The sequence below is a fragment of the Periophthalmus magnuspinnatus genome, chromosome 21 (assembly GCF_009829125.3).
Source record: "Periophthalmus magnuspinnatus isolate fPerMag1 chromosome 21, fPerMag1.2.pri, whole genome shotgun sequence".
In the NCBI taxonomy this organism is placed as follows: Eukaryota; Metazoa; Chordata; class Actinopteri; order Gobiiformes; family Gobiidae; genus Periophthalmus; species Periophthalmus magnuspinnatus.
The window spans coordinates 295,098-319,896 of NC_047146.1; the positions used below are offsets into that span (position 1 = coordinate 295,098).

At 50.7% G+C, this 24,799-nt stretch overlaps 1 protein-coding gene across 1 annotated transcript in view; it reads right to left on the bottom strand.

The window, feature by feature from the left end:
- Window positions 1–24,799, bottom strand: part of LOC117389397 (titin-like) — a 275,399-nt gene that overhangs the window by 208,838 nt on the left and 41,762 nt on the right. Inside the window, exons 33-53 of the mRNA XM_055230696.1 lie at window positions 24,180–24,440; window positions 23,752–24,012; window positions 23,429–23,570; window positions 19,128–19,296; window positions 18,608–18,839; window positions 18,121–18,405; window positions 17,295–17,411; window positions 16,950–17,138; window positions 15,679–16,146; window positions 14,353–14,697; window positions 13,600–13,647; window positions 9,818–13,225; window positions 8,513–8,791; window positions 7,404–7,958; window positions 6,368–6,649; window positions 4,622–4,900; window positions 3,195–3,476; window positions 2,663–2,941; window positions 1,795–2,082; window positions 1,289–1,582; window positions 562–840 (exon numbers count right to left, since the gene is read on the bottom strand). Of these exons, the coding sequence (XP_055086671.1) occupies window positions 562–840; window positions 1,289–1,582; window positions 1,795–2,082; window positions 2,663–2,941; window positions 3,195–3,476; window positions 4,622–4,900; window positions 6,368–6,649; window positions 7,404–7,958; window positions 8,513–8,791; window positions 9,818–13,225; window positions 13,600–13,647; window positions 14,353–14,697; window positions 15,679–16,146; window positions 16,950–17,138; window positions 17,295–17,411; window positions 18,121–18,405; window positions 18,608–18,839; window positions 19,128–19,296; window positions 23,429–23,570; window positions 23,752–24,012; window positions 24,180–24,440 (8,742 nt within the window). The remainder of the gene's footprint in view (window positions 1–561; window positions 841–1,288; window positions 1,583–1,794; window positions 2,083–2,662; window positions 2,942–3,194; window positions 3,477–4,621; window positions 4,901–6,367; window positions 6,650–7,403; window positions 7,959–8,512; window positions 8,792–9,817; window positions 13,226–13,599; window positions 13,648–14,352; window positions 14,698–15,678; window positions 16,147–16,949; window positions 17,139–17,294; window positions 17,412–18,120; window positions 18,406–18,607; window positions 18,840–19,127; window positions 19,297–23,428; window positions 23,571–23,751; window positions 24,013–24,179; window positions 24,441–24,799) is intronic.

A 24,799-nucleotide genomic window follows, 5' to 3' on the forward strand; every position in this document is an offset into this window, starting at 1 on the left:
GTGAGGGGAGCGAGGGTCACACAGAGGGCGGGGTCACACAGAGGGCGGGGTCACACAGAGGGCGGGGTCACACAGCCCCTAAGAGACTAAACATTTAAATACAACGTTTACCTGAGTCTGTTTATATAAACACAAATATACAAGTTACCACACGTCCAGACTAAACCAGGACTAAACCAGGACTAAACCAGGACTAAACCAGGACTAAACCAGGACTAAACCAGGACTAAACCAGGACTAAACCAGCACTAAACCAGGACTAAACCAGGACTAAACCAGGACTAAAGCAGGACTAAACCAGGACTAAACCAGGACTAAAGCAGGACTAAACCAGGACTAAACCAGGACTAAACCAGGACTAAACCAGCACTAAACCAGGACTAAACCAGGACTAAACCAGGACTAAACCAGCACTAAACCAGGACTAAACCAGGACTAAACCAGGACTAAACCAGGACTAAAGCAGGACTAAACCAGGACTAAAGCAGGACTAAAGCAGGACTAAAGCAGGACTAAACCAGGACTAAAGCAGGACTAAACCAGGACTGCACCAGGACTGACCTTGGACTCGGACGTGGCAGTGGGTCTGATCTGAGCCGGCCTCACTCTGGGCCTCACACTCATACACTCCACTGTCCTCCTCAGAGCAGTGGTCTATATTCAGAGACGCCAAGGTCCCATCAAAGATCATAGTCTGGTTATGATCCGGGACTAACTTAGACCCATCTCTGGACCAGGTTACCGTAGAAACAGAGCCCTGGACTTTGCAGGACAGACTGAGGCTCTGACCCAACCGGACCAAACACTCCGGCTCAAGTTTGAGAGTGAAATGAGGACATTCTGTGCACAAAAGACCAAGTTAGACCAGGACGAGAACTAGACCAGGACTGGACCTGGACTAGACTAGGACTGAACCACAACTAAACCAGGACTGGACCAGGACTAAACCAGGACTGGACCAGGACTAAACCAGGACTGGACCAGGACTAGACTAGGACTGAACCACAACTAAACCAGGACTGAACCAGGACTGAACCAGGACTAAACCAGGACTGAACCAGGACTGAACTAGGACTGAACCAGGACTAAACCAGGACTAAACCAGGACTAAACCAGGACTCAAGCTGCAGGTTTTGAGGGGAGATCTAAACCCAGAATCAGACCAGGACTATTTAAGAAATACAGTAGGACTAAAATAAGACTGAATCAGGACTAGATCAGAGACTAAACCAGGACTAAGACAAGTCTAAGACGTGGGAGCAGATCATGTGACTGTGACATCACACACCTTGCACACTGAGGGTGGAGCTACACAGCGTTTTCCCGCCCTCGTTGGACACCTGGCAGGTGTAGGAACCGGAGTCCACGGTTCGAACTGTGTGAAGTTCCAGGCTGGACCAGGACCCCTCGCCCCTCACCTCTCCCCGAATTGAGGCTTTGGGGCTGGGAAAAACCTCCCGCTGCTCTTTGAACCACCTGACCACCAGAGGGGCGGAGCCTGAGAACTCCGCCCGCAAAAGGATGTCAGAGCCGGGTTTAGCGCTGAGCTGAGGAGGGGGCGTGAGCGAGAAGACTGGGGTCTCTACACGAAGACGCCAAGATAAACACGTCAGGTCATGTGACAGGAAACACCCAGGTCTATGTTACAACATGAGTCTACTACTACTACTACTACTACTACTACTACTACTACTACTACTACTACTACTACTACTAGTATACTACTATCTGTCCCAATCTAGAACTAAACCAGGTCTAAACCAGGTCTAAACCCGGTCTACCGCAGCAGTGCACCTGTGACGCAGAGTTCTGAGGAGGTCTGGCTGGTTCCGGCCTGGTTCTGGGCTCGGCAGCTGAACTCTCCGGCATCGTTCAGAGTTAAACCTCGGATTGTGAGCACAGCCGTGTTTTCGTTAAACTCGGCAGAAAAACGCTCGTGTTTCGTGATTTCACGACCGTCTTTAAACCAGGAAACGGTCAGAGGCTGAGAGCCGGCCACGCGGCACTCCAGCACCACAGCGCCCCCTACAGCCTGAGCCACACGCTGCAGCGCTTTGGGAAAAGAGGGAGGGACCGCACGATCTGAAGGAGGAGAAGGAACATGACCACACAAGCACTGAAACAGGACTAGAGCAGGACTACAGCAGGGCTAAAACATGGTCTAAACCAGGACTAAACCAGGACTACAGCAGGGCTAAAACATGGTCTAAACCAGGACTACAGCAGGGCTAAAACATGGTCTAAACCAGGACTAAACCAGGACTACAGCAGGGCTAAAACATGGTCTAAACCAGGACTACAGCAAGGCTAAAACATGGTCTAAACCAGGACTAAACCAGGACTACAGCAGGGCTAAAACATGGTCTAAACCAGGACTAAACCAGGACTACAGCAGGGCTAAAACATGGTCTAAACCAGGACTACAGCAGGGCTAAAACATGGTCTAAACCAGGACTAAACCAGGACTACAGCAGGGCTAAATCATGGTCTAAACCAGGACTACAGCAGGGCTAAATCATGGTCTAAACCAGGACTACAGCAGGGCTAAAACATGGTCTAAACCAGGACTAAACTAGGCCTACAGCGGGACTGAACTGCGTCTGAAGCGGGCCTGTACTCTGTCTGAAGCGGCCTACAGCCTTAGAGTGACCGTCTCACTGACCGCTGACGCTCAGGCTGCAGACGTTCCGGTCTTTTCCGACCTGGTTCCAGACTTCCAGGTGGTATTCTCCAGTGTCGCTGGTCTCTGCAGACGTGATTTTGAGCACAGCCACGTTTCCTCTCACACTGGACTTGTACTTTCTGCCCTGAGTCAGCTCTTTGCCGTTTTTGAACCATTTGGTGTGGAGTTCGGGGCTGCCGCTCACCGTGCACTGCAGCGTGCACGTGTCGCCCGTGGTAACGCTCATGGAGGCGGCTTTGTCCAGGACACGTGCCGGCTCTGCGCGAGGGGGAGAGTTTAGAGGGTCCACAGAGCGGAGGGTTAAAACATCGTTCTAAGTAAACTGAGCTATGACCTGAGTGTGACCTGAGTGTGACCTGAGTGTGACCTGATTAAGCCCCTCCCTTTTAGGTCATAAGCCCCCCCTCCATTAGCCCCTCCCTCGCTGGTTAAATCCCTCCCTCTCATGTCATAAACCCCGCCCTCTCAGGTCATAAGCCCCGCCCTCTCAGGTCATGGTTCAGGTGAGTACCTTGGACGGTCAGGTGTGCGTCGCACTTGGCCTGTCCCGCCTCGTTCTCCACCTCGCAGCTGTACTTCCCTCCGTGTTTCAGCTCAGCGCAAGAGAACGAAATGGCAGCCGTGTTGTTGTCAAACGTCATGGTAACGCTCGGGTCGTCATCCCGGAGCAGTTCTGAGTCTTTCAGCCATTTTACGGATAAGGGGGCGGAGCCTTTGACGGCGCCCTGTAGTTTCACCGCGTTCCCCATCACCACGGTCGCACTCTCCAAACGCTTGGAGAACATGGGCGGTTCTACGGGCGGCGGAACAGGGTTAGGGGAGGTTTAGGTACAACTTAGAACTGTTGAGGTGAACAGAGGGACTGGTTTGATATGAGACTGAATCGAGGTTAAACCGAGGACGAGCCGAGAGATCTCGGGCTGATGTCTGAGGGTTTGTCCTGCCGCTGTGGCCGATAAACGATATTTAACTTTTAAAATCCACAAAGCCACACAAATGTGTCTGAAGATGAAGTAAAGATCACAAATATGTTTGTAAAAATAATCAAATGTATTTCTCAAGGACTGTTTGTGTAACAGACAGATAAGGTTCTTCTGTTTCCAGTCTGACTCATGAGTCTGGTCCAAAAGGGGGTAAAAAATGTCATGGAATATCGATACCAATACCAATACCAATACTGAATCATCTCCACTGGACCTGATCGTCCGCCCCAGGTTAAACTCAACTCAAATGAAATTCTGTTTGAAAATAGTTCAGATCCAGGTGTCGTCTACGTCCAGCTCAACAGTTCAAGATTAAGTTTGTGCTTTTAGACGTTTATTCACCTCTGCTGCACACGACTCTCTTTTGCACTCATTCATCTTTTGTGCCCTCTGTTTTGCACATCTTTCTCTGTTTTGCACATGTCTCTCTCTGTTTTGCACATGTTTCCCTGTTTTGCACACATCTCTCTCTGTTTTGCACATGTTTCCCTCTGTTTTGCACATGTCTCTCTCTGTTTTGCACATGTCTCTCTCTGTTTTGCACATCTCTCTCTGTTTTGCACATGTCTCTCTCTGTTTTGCACATGTTTCCCTCTGTTTTGCACATGTCTCTCTCTGTTTTGCACATGTTTCCCTCTGTTTTGCACACATCTCTCTCTGTTTTGCACATGTCTCTCTCTGTTTTGCACACGTCTCTCTCTGTTTTGCACATGTCTCTCTCTGTTTTGCACATGTCTCTCTCTGTTTTGCACGTCTCTCTCTGTTTTGCACGTCTCTCTCTGTTTTGCACATGTCTCTCTCTGTTTTGCACATGTCTCTCTCTGTTTTGCACATGTCTCTCTCTGTTTTGCACACGTCTCTCTCTGTTTTGCACATGTCTCTCTCTGTTTTGCACATGTTTCCCTCTGTTTTGCACACATCTCTCTCTGTTTTGCACACGTCTCTGCACACTGACCTTTCTGCCGGGCGCTCGCCGTACACGCCGCCGTGCCCACCTCGTTGGACACGACGCACTCGTACTCTCCCACGTCTGCGCTCTCAAAGCTGCGGATCTCCAGGGAGGCGTGAGGCCCCAGACTCACCATCTGGAACTTGGGCCCCGAGGCCAAACGCTTTTTGTTCCTCCTCCAGGAAACTTCGAACGGAGCCGACCCAGAGATGGCACACTCCAACTGGGCCACGGCTCCACGGACCGCCTCCACGCTCTGGAGGGGCCTCAGGAACTCTGGAGGCTCTGAGTGACACCAGGGAGCGTTAGGACTAAACCAGGACTGAACCAGGACTAAACCAGGACTGAGACCAGGACTAAACCAGGACTGAGACTAGGACTAAATCAGGACTGAGACTAGGACTAAACCAGGACTGAACCAGGACTAAACCAGGACTGAGACTAGGACTAAATCAGGACTGAGACCAGGACTAAACCAGGACTGAGACTAGGACTAAATCAGGACTGAGACCAGGACTAAACCAGGACTGAGACTAGGATTGAGACCAGGACTGAGACCAGGACTAAACTGCTCTATGCAGGTTGGGGACTAAAGATGAACTGGACCCTGGACCAGGGTCAGTTAGAACCCACGTTCTATCAAGATCATGAGAACTTTAAAGGCTCAGATTAAATGATCAAACTAAAAGAACAGTATCCCTGATTATTAAAGGGGCAGTACTAGTCTCAGATTAAAGGGGCAGTACTAGTCTCAGATTAAAGGGGCAGTACTAGTCTCAGATTAAAGGGGCAGTACTAGTCTCAGATTAAAGGGGCAGTACTAGTCTCAGATTAAAGGGGCAGTACTAGTCTCAGATTAAAGGGCCTGTACTAGTCTCAGATTAAAGGGGCAGTACTAGTCTCAGATTAAAGGGCCTGTACTAGTCTCAGATTAAAGGGGCAGTACTAGTCTCAGATTAAAGGGGCAGTACTAGTCTCAGATTAAAGGGCCTGTACTAGTCTCAGATTAAAGGGGCAGTACTAGTCTCAGATTAAAGGGGCAGTACTAGTCTCAGATTAAAGGGGCAGTACTAGTCTCAGATTAAAGGGGCAGTACTAGTCTCAGATTAAAGGGCCTGTACTAGTCTCAGATTAAAGGGCCTGTACTAGTCTCAGATTAAAGGGGCAGTACTAGTCTCAGATTAAAGGGCCTGTACTAGTCTCAGATTAAAGGGGCAGTACTAGTCTCAGATTAAAGGGCCTGTACTAGTCTCAGATTAAAGGGGCAGTACTAGTCTCAGATTAAAGGGCCTGTACTAGTCTCAGATTAAAGGGGCTGTACTAGTCTCAGATTAAAGGGGCAGTACTAGTCTCAGATCAAAGGGGCAGTACTAGTCTCAGATTAAAGGGGCAGTACTAGTCTTAGATTAAAGGGGCAGTACTAGTCTTAGATTAAAGGGGCAGTACTAGTCTCAGATTAAAGGGGCAGTACTAGTCTCAGATTAAAGGGGCAGTACTAGTCTCAGATTAAAGGGGCAGTACTAGTCTCAGATTAAAGGGGCAGTACTAGTCTCAGATTAAAGGGGCAGTACTAGTCTTAGATTAAAGGGGCAGTACTAGTCTCAGATTAAAGGGGCAGTACTAGTCTCAGATTAAAGGGGCAGTACTAGTCTCAGGCTCAGATTAAAGGGGCTGTACTAGTCTCAGATTAAAGGGGCAGTACTAGTCTCAGATTAAAGGGGCTGTACTAGTCTCAGATTAAAGGGGCTGTACCTTTGACTGTGACTTTGGTGCTGCACAGCTCAGAGCCGCTGTCGTTCTGAACCTCACAGCTGTAAGTACCACTGTCCGACAGCGCCACCTGCTGGATTTCCAGGGTGGCCACGCCCTCTTTTAGGCTCATAGAGATTCTATTGCTGGGTCTGAGTTCAGAGTCGTTACAGAACCACAAAACCTTCAGTTCAGGAGAGCCTTTGACGGAGCACTGCAGACGGGCACTGGCGCCCTGCTTCCACACGGTGGCGCTCTCCAGGCGTTTCACAAACACCGGAGGCTCTACACGATCGTGTGAGGAGAGAAGCGAGAGACACTTAAACAAACAAACAAAACTAAAAACTACAGCCCAATGATGTCATCTGACCTATGACCCCAACATCTCAGCCCCAAAACTCCCCTCTGAGGTCAAACGCAGCGGTACAAGGCCTAAGTACAGTATAGTATGTACAGTATGTACAGTATAGTATGTACAGTATAGTATGTACAGTATAGTATGTACAGTATGTACAGTATAGTATGTACAGTATAGTATGTACAGTATAGTATGTACAGTATAGTATGTACAGTATGTATAGTATAGTATGTACAGTATGTATAGTATAGTATGTACAGTATGTACAGTATAGTATGTACAGTATGTATAGTATAGTATGTACAGTATGTATAGTATAGTATGTACAGTATGTACAGTATAGTATGTACAGTATGTACAGTACAGTATAGTATGTACAGTATGTACAGTATAGTACGTGGTATAATTACAAGTGAAAGTACAGTATATATCCTGAGTACTAAAGGAGTAGTTACTGCAGAAGAGTGGATTTAAAGTTAAACATGAAAAATGATTAAAAAAGATTGACACAGAGACATGAAAAAGAGATAAACATGAACATTAGAACACAGAACCCAGTAGAACCCAGTAGAACCCAGTAGAACCCAGTAGAACACAGTTGATGGAAACCCTTTAACCAGCAGCATTGACAGCTCACACTGAAGCTCACACTGAAGCTCACACTGAAGCTCACACTCTTACCTTGCACTTTGACGGTGGCGCAGCAGGTGGCGCTGCCCGCCTGGTTGCTGGCGGTGCACGTGTATTCGCCGCAGTCTTTCAGCGTGCTTTTGAGAATAAAGAGCGTGACCTTTTTGTGTTCGAAGGAAAGTTTACAGTCCGGAGACTGGTGGACCTTTCGCCCGTCTCTGGTCCAGGTCACGCTCACGCCTCTGTCCTCGTCCACGCTACACTCCAGGTGCAAAGGCGCGCCCACCACCGCCGCCGCCGTCGCCAGGGGCGACACAAAGTGCGGCTTATCCACGGCACTCAGCTCTACCTCGCACTCCGCCTGCCCCAGAGCGTTAGAGGCTCTACACACGTACAAGCCCCCGTGGCCCGCCTCCACGCGGGGCACCACCAGAGACGCTTTACCCGCCTCAAACGTGCTGTGGGCCTGAGCGGGCACGCCGTCTTTAAACCAGAGCACGGTCAGAGGGGCGGAGCCTCTGACCTCACAGGTAAACTGTACCTGTCTGCCCACAAACACGCTCTGGGGACTGTCCGGCTTAGACACAAAGACCGGAGCAGACTTCTCTACAGGGTCAGAGGAAAATAGAGGAGGGGTCAGAAACAGGGTCAGAAACACAGAAGAGCAGAGGAGCAAATGAGAACCAGAACTTTGAAACAAGTCGCCTCCAGAGTCCAAACAGCATCTACCATTACATAAGCTCAAACATCAAAACCCCAAATACAACTCAAATTCATAAAACTACAAAAACAAAAACCATAAGAAACAAAACAACGTGAAGTCGTGAATCTGCTGTTCAAAGCCCAGTCTGCAGCTCAACCCCCCTGAGGTCTGTAAAGATGGAGCAGATCAACACCATTTCAAACTCTTTATCACAAAATACAGGCCTTATATTTCCACTCAAACCTCCAGAACAGACCAGAACACAGCACAAAGAACTGTCTTCAGATCAAAGTTCACACACCAGAGCTTCTGCCTCTTATTTGAAAACACAACTCCAGTGAGAACATGGAACATCTGTCTAAAGATCTGGCTTCACACACAGCGAGTTAAACCTCCACTAACCACCTGGCTCTTTCTCTGAGACGCAGGTGTGCACAGGTGAGTGGGCGTGTCCTACCTGTGACGTGCAGGGGGGCGGAGCATTCGTCAGAGCCGTGCTGATTGGTTGCTCGGCACATGTATTCGCCGCTGTCGTCTTTGGCAGAGCTGAGCAGCTCGAGGGAGGAGGAGCTAACGCGGCTGATGATGCGGACTCTCTCTCCCTCCTTCAGCTGCTTGCCGTCTTTAAACCATTTGAACGTCACGTTTGGAGCGTCCTCCGTCTCACACTCAAACTTTGCCAAGTTTCCAATGTTTATTTCCACCGGAGAAATACGGTGACGGAAAACGGGTTTGACTGGAAAAGGAAAAGACAGAAGGAATTTAGTTTGAATTTGAGACAAACAGGAGTCAGAAAGGATGAGGTGGAACGTTTACGGATCAAGATGTGTGGAATTATTTCAAGACTGAATCAGGACTAAACCAGGACTAAACCAGGACTGAACCAGGCACTAAACCAGGACTAAACCAGGCCTAAACCAGGCCTAAACCAGGGACTGAACCGGGACTAAACCAGGGACTAAACCAGAACTAAACCAGGGACTGAACCGGGACTAAACCAGGCCTAAACCAGGGACTAAACCAGGCCTAAACCAGGGACTAAACCAGGACTAAACCGGGACTAAACCGTGTAATTCCACATATCTTGGGGTGTTCTGAGTGACTCTGATGGAGGTGAGCTGTGGGCAGAAGGTGGTTTAGAACTGATGGAGCAGAAACAGGAGCTGAAAATGAGTGAGAAGGTTAAGGCTTAGGGTTAGGCTAACGATTTAAGCTAACTATTCAGGCTAAAGATTTAAGCTAAAGGTTTAAGCTAAAGGTTTAACCTAAAGGTTAGGGTTAGGTTCAGGTGCGTGGTTAGCCTCAGGTGAGGTGTTAGCCTCAGGTGAGGGGTTAGCCTCAGGTGAGGGGTTAGCCTCAGGTGAGGGGTTAGCCTCAGGTGCAGGGTGGGAGTGATTCTGCTGAAGGAGGTGAACATGGGTAAAAGTGAAAGTGAAAACATGGAGCATTTTCTGTTGGATCCTGTGGAATGGATGAGGTGAAAAAGGCCAAACCTGATAATGGAATGTGAAGGAACGTGGAACCTCAGAACATGAACTGACCCTTAATCTCAAAATCAAATATGATGTTTAAATTCAGATCAGATTTGTATAAACAGAATTTTAAATAAGTCAAACTAAGAGCCATTGTTCAGCTCTAGTGGGATTAGAACTGTCCTTGTTGATCATTTTGTCTGAGGTTTTTCATATTTAAGTTCCTTCAGGGTCAGTGTCTGAGGTTCCACAGACTGAGGTTAGACCATGGGACAGTCTTGGGTCAGAACCTCTCTGGACCACAGCCAGTCGTGCCGTGGTGTGGACCGTTCCGCTCTGGTTCGTCGCCTGCAGCTCCACCTCTGCTCCATGTCTCCCTTTAGACACATTTCCAATCTCCAACCGGAATGTGTCGCCGTCTCTGGAGCTCCTCAGCCCTCGGCCCGGCACCACCTCGTCTCCACTCAGAAACCATGTTGTTTTTTCTGCGTTTTTGATCTTACACTCAAACAGAGCGGCGCCGTTTTCCTCCGCAAACACATCCTGTAGCGGCTCAGCGATCACCGGAGAGTCCGACACCGTCTCCGTCATTTCGCCGACGATTACGGCCTCGGAGATGTACTCCTCACGCTCGAATTTTATCGCGGTTTGAAAAGACGTTTTAGTTTCAGTTTTGAGCCCGGCCTTTTGCAAGTTCTCGCTCTGTAACGTCACCGCGCTCTCTTCGATCGTCAGCTCCTTCACGACGGTCGACTGAACCTGTTTCTTAGTCGTTTCTGCGGTGATGTTTGCATTCTGCGGCTTATTTTCAACCTGAATTCGACGCGGTTGCTCAGATGTTAGACCTTGTTGATCGTGGAAGAGCAGTGCATGTAGCGCCACCTGGAGTTCAGATTTCAGCTCTGCTTTTTGCGGATACTCGCTGTCTAAGGTGAGCGTGATCTCTATGGGTTGTCCCGGCGTTGTGATCAGGTAGGAGAACGTGGTGTGTTTTGGCTGTTTAGTGACACTCACTTCCTTTATTTCCGTCGGTTTTAGCGCGCTTACGACATCGGCTAGCATGACGCGCTGCTCCTGTGCGACGGCGGTTTTCAGTGCCTCTTTCACCTGCTGCTTCAAGTTTCCCTTTGACGTTTTGGGGATTTGAACGTGGAAATGTAGCTCTTTGTGAAGCTCTGCAGAGTCTCGTGTCTCGTGTACAAATATAACATCTTTGTTTTGTTGGGTCACGCTCACGTTTTGCTCTTCAGACTTCAGTATCTCCTCAGACCTCTCTCCCAAAAGCACCTGTCTCTCCTCCAGCACCACCGACCTCCGCACCTCCTGTCCCTCCTGGATCTGAGAAGCGTAATCTTGTTCAGCGGCGTCTAAGACCACGCAGCTCTCTGTCGCCAGCGCCTTCTCCTCAATAAAAATGGGACGTTTGGGGATTTTCGGCTCAGTTTTAATGACAGGTTTAAACTCCGCCTCTATCGTGATGTCATCCGTGTGCCCCTCTTCTAAAGCGCGGGTCTCGCTCACATTTAATGGCTGGAGAATGTTCCAGAATTCCTCTTTTTGCACCAATGCTCGCTGCTGTTTCAAGTCGCAAACAAACGGAGACTCTTTGGACAACTGCGTCACGGAAACAGACACAGGAAGCACATTGACTGGTTTCGCTTCCATACGAATCTCGGGTCTAACTCCTGAAACGGCGACTTTTAGCTCCCCCTCACGCTCTGCTGATAGCTCTCGTCTTTCTTCAGAGATCGCAGCGTTTTTCCGGGCCCGTTCCAGTCTGGAAGTCGCGGTAAATTCTTCAGTTTTGGTCTCTTTTATCACATTTTCTTTTGGTAAAACGGTCGCAGAGTGGACACACTGTAGGTACTTCATTTGCTGAGACTGTTTTGTGGCATGAGCCGATTCTGCATTGGGTTTTTCTGTGATCTCCTTTGAGTTCTCGCACACTAAAGTCCGTTGTTCGTCTTGGGTCACTGTTTGTAGAATCACTGGACTCTTCCTGACCTCGGCTTGTTCTGGATTCGGTTTTTCAACACTAAACCTTCCTTCCGCTTCGCAAACGTCGTGTTTGGAGCTAACCTGTAGCTTTAGCACCCTCTCTTCCTCCCTCTCAACCTCCAAACTCACTCCTGTCTCAAGACTCTGCACTGCCCCCTGCTGCTCGGCCTGGATCTCACGTCGCTCTTCTACGTTTGCAGCTGATTTGACGTCTAAGTCCTTCACGTGAGCGGCTTTCTCCTGCTGTGGTTTGGTTATCTCAAACGATTCCTCTTTGAACAGCTGTGTTCTGATTTGGCTCACGGGCGCCACTATAGTTTTAGGCAGTTCTTTTTGAGTTTGAGGTTTTGTGGGCTTATGTGCATCTCGTATCGTCTCTGTGTGACTTTCTGTTAGCAGCATCTGTTCTGACGTTTGAGCCGAATACAGAATCTTTAGTCCTTCTGTGACTCTGAAGCTGTTCTCCTCTAGAGGGCGGAACATCTGCCCCAGCGTCTCGTCTTGAATCGGTAAAGCGGAGGTGACTTGTGGTGAGCTCAGAATCTGGCGCGTTTCCATGGAGACATTAGTTTTTTCCGGAGCGATGTCTTTGAGTAGCTCCGCCCTCACAGTGCTCAGAGGGACTACCTCCTCAGACGTGGCCGACATCAGTTTGGACTTCTCCTCTTTTATGAAACAAACTTCTGAGATTTCGGGGCTCAGGATTCGATCCGAGTGCTGCTCCAGTATCTTCTGTTTCTCTTCAATGGACGAGACAAACGTCGCCATCCGTGTCTGTTTTCCCTGAACAGCAAAGGAGGATTCCGGGTGTTTGGTCGGCGCCGGCGACACCCTCTCCTGTATCGCGTGAGACAGTAGCACGGCGGCCTGTTGCGTTATCGTTTCTTTGTGTAGCGTCGCGGCTAGCACGTCCACAGCGGTTAGCGCCTGCACCTCTTCGCTCGGTATGATCTGCCTATCGTCTGTGCTGATCGTGTAAATCATTTGATCGGATCTTTCGCGGTTTGTTCGTATTTCGCTTTGTCCCGCGAGCGAAATCTTCAAACCCGAACTCCTCTTCACTAAAACCAAGAGCTCAGCGCTGCACGACGCTTCTCCAAACGGGTTAACGGCCTTGCACACGTACACGCCGCTGTCTTCGGCTTTTACGGTTTTAACGCTCAAAAACCCGCTGCCGTCCTCGTTCATCACGATCACATGGAGCGTGCTCGGCTGAAGCTGGGCGTTTCCTCTGAACCATGTGACTTCAGGGAGAGGCGTTCCCATGACGACAAAGCCGAACAGCGCCTCGGCCCCTTCGGAAACCTGCACATTCTGAATGGTCTTGGTAAACAGCGGCGGCTTACTGGTCTCTCTCACCTCCACGTTTAAATACGACTTACACGTAGCCTGGCCAAACCTGTTGCTAACCGTGCACGCGTACTCTCCACCGTGCTCGGGGCGTATCTCGCGGATCACGAGGCTGAATTCCTCTTTTTCGTGAGTGAATTCGTACAGAGAGGAGGAGCTGATGTTGTTTCCTTCGTGAAACCAGGTCACGGCGGGTTTGGGGAATCCGGAGGCGCGGACGGTAAACGTGAACGGTTGGCCGAGGATCGCAGAGACGCTCCGGGAGAGTTCGCTGAGGAAAGAAGGCTTTTCTCTCTTTCGGTCCAGAGACGAGGCGAGGCGTTTGGGTTTGGGCCGAGGGTCGGGTTTGTCTGAGGGTTTGAGGTTGACACAGACACAGACAAATAAGAAAGGCAACAGACACATTTAAAGCAGGTTTAAACTGTGACTTTGATTTCTTGTGCAGCTCTATTTCCTGAACTGGAACAAAGGACAGTTATGACACAGGTCACATCTATAAAACATGATTATTACAACGTTTACGTCACAGCTTGATCCAAAGACTCAAACATCTGTGTGAAAAATAACACCAACGTTTGACAGTTTGACGCGTTTGGTCCCGTTCCATCGTTTGTTTACATTCACTGAGTCTAAAACATGACACAATGGGACAAACATGTCGCCTGCAGTTTAAAAGGACACGACACTCTGTCCAGTTCACTCTGACCACACGGCGCCGCTTTACCTTTAGCCTCCGCTGCCTGAGCCGACGGTTTGCCCTCCACTTCAGTCACTGTAAAAAAACACAGAACACGAGGTTAGAATCAGCGTAAAAATCCAGACGCGTTTATCATGGTGCAGGACGCGGTTAGTCGTGCTCCATATAAACTGGACCGGGCCAAAGTGGACCGGGCCAAAGTGGACCAAGCCGAAGTGGACCAGAGGAGATGAGACCGGACTGAGGCTCTGAGGACAGACTGGGACAGGAGAAGTACTGCTATTAACAATACGACTGTTACTGCGACTAGTACTGTACTATCACCGTGTTTCAGACGACATCGCCACGTCAGCCAATCATATTCAACACAGATGACATCACCGCAGTATCGTCCAATCATGTGATAGAGCAGAGTGTGGTGAGTCGAGTCACTGATAGAACTTTGTATCTTTGTCCCAGGCTTTAGTCCTGGAACAAAGTCCAACGTTAAAATGTAATAACAATAAATATACATAAAATAAAAATAATAATAATGACTCTAGCCCTAAGAGTGGCAGAGTGGTTAGCCCCCTTGCCTCTCTCTCTGTCTCCTCTTTCTCTGATTTCACCCTGTCCTCATGGCACACGGTCCCGTCGCGTCTCCTCTGGTCGGGGGTTGGTTTGGTGAACCATGCGTTCAGCTCCTGCTCAAAGTGAAACTCGGTCTTTAAGGTGTCGGACTTTTATTTGTGATGTTTTGGTGAAAAAAAGACTTCCCAAAAGAGCCATGCAGGTTCCGACCTTTAGGCCCCAGACTGTGGCTGTAAAATGCGTCCGTGTTGATCCGATTGTAAAACCAGAGCATTAACGCGGCCGAGGCTCGTCTGAAAACGCCCGAGCGCCGCAGCAGCTCCAGGGGCACTTTCACCACAAAGTCTGCCCCACGCGGAGCCTCCCAATCGGGGAAGAAGAGCCGCGTCTGCAGGGTCTCCTCCAGGCTGGAGACGTGGTCCGGGTCTGGTTTAGGCTCTGGTGGTTGTGGGTTAGATTCCCGCAGAGCCCCGTGTGGTGCTGTGACTTTGGGGACAGTTTGGGGGAGAGAATCGGCAGAAATGGGGGTGTCTGAAGAGAGGGTGGCTCGTAAATCTGGGTGGGATAAAGTTAGAAGTCAGTCAGGGCCAGACAGGACGGTAGTACACAGGGTTAACAGCAGGGGGAGACACAGGGCCACAGACACACGGGCACACGGGGGACGGGGTAACACAGGGGGGTAAGACAGGAGGGGCAGTTACATGGGTCTACACAGCAGGGGGCAGCAGTGAGGGGTAGAATAGGGCACTAAAGACACATATTTAGATGTCCATGTTTTCTTTTATTCTTTTGAAAATGCTATATTCACAGTCTCCTCCCTTTGCTCTCTGTGCTAAGCCCCTCCCCCTTCAGAGCACCATCACAACAGTTTTGTATCATATTTGTGTTTATTTATGGAGGATTGTCGTGTGGAGCATGGGTGGTGTAGGCTTGTGGGCGGAGCCTCGTACTGCGAACTGTAAAGATGGTGTGAATAGGGCCCGGTAGAGATCTCTAGATTACTCAAACATGGATGACACCTAAACCCTCAGCAGACGTGTTCTGTATAATCTTCATATTTAACACAGAGAAAGTCTAGAGAGAAGCCAGCGAATGGGAGGATGAGATAAAGCGATGGAGAAAGAGAGGAGGAGGGATGGAGAGGAGGAGGGAGGAGGCATGGACAGGAGGAGGCATGGAGAGGAGGAGGGAGGAGGCATGGAGAGGAGGAGGGAGGAGGCATGGAGAGGAGGAGGGAGGAGGCATGGAGAGGAGGAGGGAGGAGGCATGGAGAGGAGGAGGGAGGAGGCATGGAGAGGAGGAGGGATGGAGAGGAGGAGGGATGGAGAGGAGGAGGGATGGAGAGGAGGATGAAACAGAGGTTAGTGCAGAGAGGGGGGAGGGTGGGCACATGGACTTGGGGAGTGGACCCTGAAGCGAGTGGCGGAGAAGATGGAGGGATGGAGGAGAGCTGGTGACTGGTTTGATGGAGCAGACGGTGGAGGTGAAGAGGAGGTCAGAGGTCAGAGGGCACACAGAACAAACATCAGATTTGACCTTGCAGCGTGAGCCGAGCCGACGCTGCCGTGCTGCCGTGAGCGTTAGCGGCGGTGCACCGGTACACGCCCTGATCGTCCTGGCTCACCGCCGCGATCATCAAACCCACGCTCGGCCCGGATCTGAAGGTCCGGACCCGCTCCGAGTCCGGGTCCAGCCCGGCTCCATTATGGGCCCACTCCACGGCATCGAAGCCCACGAAGGTGCACTGGAATCGGGCTTCCTCCCCCGTGGAAACACAAACATCCTCCATGTCCTCCACCAAACGAGGGGCCGCTCCAAAAGCCGACTCCAGCTCTGAACTAAAGGACTCGAGACGAGAGCCGTGAAGAACCGTGGAGACGGAGGAGGAGACGGAGGAGGAGACGGAGGAGGAGAACAGAGTCTGACACTGACTCAGCTCAAAGGACTGGGTTTGGCTCAGCTCAAATGATCCAAAGTGTGACACCTCAGAGGAAAACGTCGGGACTGACGACAAGAGAGATACACAGACAGAGTTATAACGAGGGAGGAGAGGAGGGAGAACAGGAGGTGAGGATGGAGAGAGGGAGGAGGAGCAGAGAGAGAGGAAAGGGAGGAATTTAGGGTCTGGGAGATCCAGTATCACATATAAACATTGACAGCAAACAACAGAGTAGGGAAGAGAGGAGGCGAGAAAAGGAGATAGGAAGAGAGGAGGAGAGGAGGAGGAAGAGAGGAGGAAGAGAGGAGGAAGAGAGGAGGAGGAGAGGAGGAAGAGAGGAGGAGGAGAGGAGGAAGAGAGGAGGAGGGGAGGAGGAAGAGAGGAGGAGGAGAGGAGGAGTAAAAAAAGACAGGACATTTCCACAAAAACATGATTTTCTGTGTCTCAGACGATGATGAAAAAGATCCTCAAACAAAGATCCTGGTCAGTCCTTCTGCAACGTCTCAGCTCCTGTTTGGACTAAACCAGGACTAGACCAGGACTAGACCAGGACTAGACCCTGGTCCCAGTCCAGACCCAAGTCTTTGGTCTCGACTCAGAGACTAGTATCCTCATGAGGACAGAGGAGAGCTGTGATTGGACGATTGTTCCTACTGACGATAAGAACAAACAAAAACAGCCTGGAAACAAACAAGGAAGAAAAAAAGAACTAACCCAGGACTAAACCAGGACTAAACCAGGACTAAACCAGGACTAACCCAGGACTAAACCAGGTCTAAACCAGAACTAAACCAGGACTAAACCAGGACTAACCCAGGACTAATCTAAGACCAGCCCGGGACTAGACCGGGCCTGGGACAGTTCTCACCATCGATGTTGAGGGTGGCGGCAGAGGTCACGACACCGGCGGCGTTGGAGACGACGCAGGAGAACTCGCCCTCGTGCTGCAGCTGAACGTTAGACACGCTCAGGTAAAACGTCTCCCCAGAGCGAGACATCTGGAACTCAGAAGACTCCTGGACCTCAAGAGCGTTCAAGAACCAGGACACAGACAGGTCTGAGGACAGAGACAGAGTCAGGACTAAACCAGGTCTAAACCAGGTCTAAACCAGGTCTAAACCAGGTCTAAACCAGGACTAAACCAGGACTAAACCAGGGCTAAACCAGGTCTAAACCAGGACTAAACCAGGTCTAAACCAGGACTAGTACTGACCGTCCCCAAAGACGGAGCACTGGAAGTGGGCTGTGCGTCCTTCTGCCACGAGCACGTCTCTGAGAGGAACCAGTAGAGAGGGAGGAGACACGCGGGAGATCTCTGCATGGACCGGAACTGAGGGAGGAAGGAGGGAGAGAAGGATGAGGAGACAAGGAGGTAGGGAGTGAGAAGAGGAGGAGAGGAGGAGGAGAACACGAGGAGAGACGGGTAAATGACAGTGTGAGATACAGTTTGTACATAAACCCTGAGTGTGTGAGCCTGAGCTCAGTGTGTCTGCAGGTTAACACACAGTGAAGTGTGATAGACAGGTACAGGTGTGTCGTATACACAGGTGTGTCGTATATACACCTGTGTCATATATACAGGTGTGTCGTATATACAGGTGTGTTGTATATACAGGTGTGTCGTATATACAGGTGTGTTGTATATACAGGTGTGTCGTATATACAGGTGTGTTGTATATACAGGTGTGTTGTATATACAGGTGTGTCGTATATACAGGTGTGTTGTATATACAGGTGTGTCGTATATACAGGTGTGTTGTATATACAGGTGTGTCATATATACAGGTGTGTCATATATACACCTGTGTCATATATACAGGTGTGTCGTATATACAGGTGTGTTGTATATACAGGTGTGTCGTATATACAGGTGTGTTGTATATACAGGTGTGTCGTATATACAGGTGTGTCATATATACAGGTGTGTCGTATACACAGGTGTGTCGTATATACAGGTGTGTCGTATATACAGGTGTGTCGTATATACAGGTGTGTTGTATATACAGGTGTGTCATATATACAGGTGTGTGATGTCTCACCTGTGACGTTGAGTGTGGCGGAGCTCGTCGCTTCTCCGTACTCGTTGCGAGCTTCGGCGCTGTACAGCCCCGAGTCGTCTGGCGCCACCTCCAAGAGCAGCAGTGTATGTTCGTCCGCGTCGTGCATGAACTTGACTTTGTCTGAGGTGTCCAATGAGGCGCCTTCTCTGTACCATGTGACATGAGGCGCCGGCAGACCGCTCACCTGTACCGAGAACCGGATAGGCTTCCCCACAGACACGTCCAGAGGAGACATGTGTCTCACGATCTCAGGAGGCTCAGGGACTGGGACAGAAGACCAGATATGAGACCAGGACTAAACCAGGACTAAACCAGGACTGAACCAGGACTAAACCAGGACTAAACCAGGACTAAACCAGGACTAAACCAGGACTAAACCAGGACAGAACCAGGACTAAACCAGGGTTGAGGAAAGGTCTAAATCAGGTCTAAACCAGGTCTGATGCAGGTCTAAAGCAGGACTCACGCCTGACGGTCAGGTGGAGGTCGCAGCTGTTCTTCCCAGCGTAGAAGGTGTAGACTCCGGCGTCGCTGCGGTATGTCTCTGAGATGGTGAGGCGGTGTAGTTTTCGGATGGTGGCGTAGCTAAACCGTTCCTCTGATGCAAAGTTTATCTGGACGCCGTTTCTGGCCCAGCGTCCCTCTACTTCCTCCTCACTCACCTCCAGCTCAAACGTGGCCCTCTGCTTCTCCACCACCTGAGAGAGAGGGTCTGAATGAGGTCTGAACCAGGTCTGAACCAGGTCTGAACCAGGACTAAACCAGGTCTAAACCAGGTCTGAACCAGGTCTGAACCAGGACTAAACCAGGTCTGAACCAGGACTAAACCAGGTCTAAACCAGGTCTGAACCAGGTCTGAACCAGGACTAAACCAGGTCTGAACCAGGACTAAACCAGGTCTAAACCAGGTCTAAACCAGGTCTAAACCAGGTCTGAACCAGGTCTGAACCAGGACTAAACCAGGTCTTCCTGGGGTCTGTACTCACGATGACGTCTTGGGAGGTGGGCTCAGAGATCTTGAAGTCTCGTCCCTCCACAGTGAGACGGGCCTGGCTCATACTGGACCCTGCCACAGCTGTGTATTCTGCTGCATCAGAGAGACGCACGGAGGGAAGGACCAATCTGTGTACGAATTTATCCGAACTCATTTTATATCTGCAGAGAGAGAGAACGGGTCAGAACCAGGATAAACCAGGACTAGGACTAACCGGGTCAGAACCAGGATTATATCAGGTCTAATTATATCAGGTTTGATCCAAGATGGCGCCACGTACGGTCGCCCTGGTGATTTGGTGCGCTGTGTGTTTTTTGTTTTTGTGCGTTTGTCCTGTGTTCGCGTGCTCTTACACCCGTGAAGAGCTCTTATCCATCAGAACTACCACTCCTGTCGATCTACTGCCGGTCTTTTTAGTTCCTGCAGTAGATTTTGTTCACTCTTTGGCCAAAAGAGTGAGACGCCGAAGACGAGGAAAGCGGGCAGGGGCCTTGGTGCGCCTCCGGAGACGCGGCGCTCGCACGCCCCTACCTGGAATTTTCCTGTCTAACGTTCGCTCACTCAGCAACAAGACGGACGAACTGGCGCTGCTGATGAGGAGAAACAAAGACTTCTCTTCCTCTTGCGTCTTATGCTTCACGGAGACATGGCTCAATGAGCGTATCCCGGACTGTGCGCTTCAACTGGAGGGATTCCAACTCCTCCGCGCGGACAGACAACGGGGACTCTCCGGGGGAAAGACGAAAGGTGGAGGTGTCTGTTTCTTCATCAACAACGCCTGGTGTACGGATGTGACTGTGATCTCCCAACACTGCTCTCCCGCCGTGGAATATCTTTTCATTAACTGTAGGCCTTTCTATTCTCCACGTGAGTTCACTTCATTCATTCTGGCCGCTGTTTACATCCCTCCGTGCGCGGACACGCACGAGGCCCAGCGCGTGCTCGCGGAGCAGATTCTGGATGTGGAGCGAACCTTCCCGGACTCTTTACTGATCATCCTGGGGGATTTTAATAAGGGAAATCTGAGCCAGGAACTACCCAAATATAAACAGTTTATTAATTGCCCGACGAGAGAGCAGAAGACGCTGGATCACTGTTACACAACGGTCAGTGGAGCCTACAGAGCCGTGCCCCGCGCTGCTCTAGGATACTCTGATCACGTCATGGTTCACCTCATCCCTGCTTACAAACAACGGCTGAAACTCTCCAAACCTGCTGTGAGGACTTCTAAGAAGTGGACCAGTGAGGCTGTGGAGGAGCTTCGCACGTGTTTGGACACTACAGACTGGGATGTGTTTAAGGCCACAGACAGTTTGGATGAGGACACAGACACTGTGACGTCATACATTCAGTTCTGTGAGGACAGCATCGTTCCATCATGCACCAGGGTGACTTTTAACAACGACAAACCCTGGTTCACACCCAGACTGAGACATTTGAGGAGGGAAAAGGAGATGGCTTTCAGGGCAGGAGATCGTGAAGGCTACAGGCGTTGCAAGTATGCGTTTAGCAAAGAGGTGGAAAAGGCTAAAGCGAAATACAATACACGTCTGGAGCAGCAATTCTCCACCAACGACTCTGCTTCTGTCTGGAGAGGGCTTAGGCAAATCACCAACTACAGGCCCAAAGCCCCTCCCGCCGTGGACAACAAACAACTAGCAGAAAAGTTAAACGGCTTTTATGCGAGGTTTGAAGTTTCACACCCCTCCCCCTCCTCCCCCACCATCACGGACATTACCTCCAAACCCACCTCGGACCCCCCCTCCTCCCCCACTGCCCTCACAGTTGTGGAGCAGGACGTGACTAAGCTTTTCAGGAAGCAGAATCCCCGTAAGGCCGCGGGCCCAGACGGTGTCTCTCCTTCCACCCTTAGACACTGTGCTGAGGAACTGGCTCCTGTCTTCACGGACATTTTTAACACCTCCCTGGAGTCATGTCACGTCCCAGCCTGCTTCAAGCTGTCCACCATTGTCCCCGTCCCCAAGAAGCCCAGGATCACTGGACTTAATGACTACAGACCTGTGGCGCTGACGTCTGTAGTCATGAAGTCATTTGAGCGCCTGGTCCTGCACCACCTCAAGTCCCTCACCTCCCCCCTCCTGGACCCTCTGCAGTTTGCCTACAGAGCCAATCGGTCTGTGGACGACGCCATTAACCTGGCCCTTCACTTCATCCTCCAGCATCTGGACTCCCCGGGAACCTACGCCAGGATCCTGTTTGTGGACTTCAGCTCTGCATTCAACACCATCCTCCCTGCTCTGCTCCAGGACAAGCTCGCTCAGCTCAACGTGCCTGACTCCACCTGCAGGTGGATCACTGACTTCCTGACGGACAGGAGACAGCGCGTGCGGCTGGGGAAGAATGTCTCGGACACTCGGACTATCAGCACAGGATCTCCACAGGGCTGTGTACTTTCTCCCCTGCTCTTCTCCCTGTACACCACCTGCTGCACCTCCAGCCACGACTCCGTCAAACTGGTTAAGTTTGCGGATGACACCACCCTCATCGGACTCATCTCGGACAGCGATGAGTCTGCCTACAGGAGGGAGGTGGACCGGCTGGTGTCCTGGTGCAGCAGCAACAACCTGGAGCTCAACGCCCAGAAGACAGTGGAGATGATCGTGGACTTCAGGAAAGTCACAGCCCCCCTGCCTCCCCTCACCCTGACGGACTCCCCCATCACCACTGTGGACTCTTTCCGCTTCCTGGGCACCTGCATCACCCAGGATCTCAAGTGGGAGCCGACCATCAGCTCCCTCATCAAGAAAGCCCAGCAGAGGATGTTCCACCTGCGGCAGCTGAGGAAACGCAAGCTGCCAGTCCAGATGATGGTGCAGTTTTACACGGCCATCATTGAGTCCATCCTCACCTCCTCCATCACTGTGTGGTTCACTGGGGCCACTGCCAGGGACAGACAGAGACTGCAGCGCATTGTGCGCTCTGCTGAGAAGGTGATTGGCTGCAGCCTTCCATCTATACAGGACGTGTACGTCTCCAGGACTCGGGGGGAGCAGGCCGTATAGCAGCTGACACCTCTCACCCTGGACATGGACTATTTGAGCCACTTCCCTCTGGCAGGAGGCTACGGTCCATTGGGACCAGAACCTCTCGCCATAAGAACAGTTTCTTCCCCTCTGCTGTTTGTCTCATGAACACTCTAAAATATCTGCACTAAACTGGACACTTTATAACACCGGTCACTTTAATAAGCCACTTTGCACTGTTGTTCTGATGCTGCTATTGTACATATTTTTTCCCTTTAAGTATTTCATTTAATTTTTTTAAGCATATCTTTTTAACTTTGTGCATGCTCTTATTTGTATTTGTATTTATTCAGTGTGTTTATGTTGCACTTTTTCACCGTATCAAGTTCCTAGTTTGTGAACTGTGTTCACAGACTATGGCAATAAAAGTCTTCTGATTCTGATTCTGATTCTAAAACCAGGACTGAAGCAGGGTTACTCCACTCTGCCATGCTCACCTGTCTCACCTTCCTCACATGTCTCACCTTCCTCACCTGTCTCACCCGTCACACCTGTCTCACATGTCTCACCTGTCTCACCCGTCACACCTGTCTCACCTGCCTCACCTTCCTCATCTGTATCAACTGTCTCACCTGTCTCACCTTCCTCATCTGTATCATCTGTCTCACCTGTATCATCTGTCTCACATGTCTCACCTGCCTCACCTTCCTCATCTGTCTCACCTTCCTCACCTGTATTACCTGTCTCCTCTGTCTCACATGTCTCACCTTCCTCATCTGTCTCACCTTCCTCACCTGTCTCACCTGCCTCACCTTCCTCATCTGCCTCACCTTCCTCACCTGCCTCACCTGTCTCACCTGCCTCACCTGTCTCACTTGTCTCATCTGTATCACCTGTCTCATCTGTATCACCTGTCTCACCTTCCTCATCTGTCTCACCTTCCTCACCTGTCTCATCCGTCTCACCCGTCACACCTGTCTCACTTGTCTCCCCTTCCTCATCTGTCTCACCTTCCTCACCTGTCTCACCCATCACACCCGTCACACCTGTCTCACCTGTCACACCTGTCTCACATGTCTCACCTTCCTCACCTGTCTCACCCGTCACACCTGTCTCACCTGCCTCACCTGTCTCATCTGTATCACCTGTCTCATCTGTCTCACCCGTCAGTGTGTCTCACCTTCCTCATCTGTCTCACCTTCCTCACCTGTCTCATCTGTCTCACCTGCCTCACCTTCCTCATCTGTCTCACCTTCCTCACCTGTCTCACCCGTCTCACCCGCCTCACCCGTCTCACGTGCTCACTTACCTGTCGGACATCTCCAGCTCCTGTCCGTCCTTCATCCACATCACCTGGACGTTGGGCTCGTTCACTTCACACTCAAACGTGGCGCGTTTCTTCTCTGTGATCTTCAGATCCTTCAGCTGCTTCGTGAACTCCACCACACGAGCTGAAACGTGAGATTCAAATGTTTACAACAACTAAACCCCGAGAATCCAAACAGCTGAAACAAGTGGAATAATGTTTAGACAGTTGGACAGACGGAGAGACAGACGGAGAGAGAGACGGAGAGACAGACAGAGAGACAGACGGACAGAGAGACGGAGAGAGACAGGCGGGTAGAGTCTTACCCTCCACATAAAGCTTGGCGCTGCTCTTGGCAGACCCGGCGCAGAAGGTGTACTCTGCATTGTCTCCAAAGTGAACGTTTCTCAGGCTCAGGGTGTGGCTCAGCTGTTTGCACCGGGCCTGGCACCGGTCCGTGGAGCGGATCTCCACTCCGTTCTTCAGCCACTTGTAAGAGATGTTCTCCACGTTCACGGTGGCCTCAAATGTCACCGTGTCCTTCGCCTGAGCATTAATGTCCGATATGGGCTGAGTGATCTCCACCGCTGAGGAGAGAGTAGAAACAGGGTTAAACAGGTCCAAAACGGGACTGAAGCAGGTCTAAAACAGGACTGAAGCAGGTCTAAAACAGGACTGAAGCAGGTCTAAAACAGGACTGAAGCAGGTCTAAAAAAGGACTGAAGCAGGACTGAAGCAGTAAACTGCTGCTTACGTTTGACCGTGACCTTGGCGCTCACGCTGTGGCTGCCACAGATGAAGACGTACTCTCCGGCGTCTTCTTGTGTCGCGTTCATGATCCTCAGAGTGTGGGACTTTGCAGAACTGCTTATCCTAAACTTCTCACTGATCTCCAGCTCAGATCCATCTCGTTTCCATAGTGACGGCACATTCATGTGAGATACCTCCAGCTCCAGAGCCGCCGACTGGGTCTCGAATACCTCCACCGGGCGAGGAGGGCGGGTCACACGCAGGGCTGAGGAGAGAGGAGGTGTAAGGGCCAGGACTGAACCAGGACTGAACCAGGACTGAACCAGGACTAAACCAGGACTGAACCAGGACTGAACCAGGACTGAACCAGGACTGAACCAGGACTGAACCAGGACTGAACCAGGACTAAACCAGGACTGAACCAGGACTGAACCAGGACTAAAACCAGGACTGAACCAGGACTAAAGCAGGACTGAACCAGGACTGAACCAGGACTGAACCAGGACTAAAACCAGGACTGAACCAGGACTAAAACCAGGACTGAACCAGGACTAAAGCAGGTCTAAAACACGACTGAACCAGGACTGAACCAGGACTGAACCAGGACTAAAACCAGGACTGAAC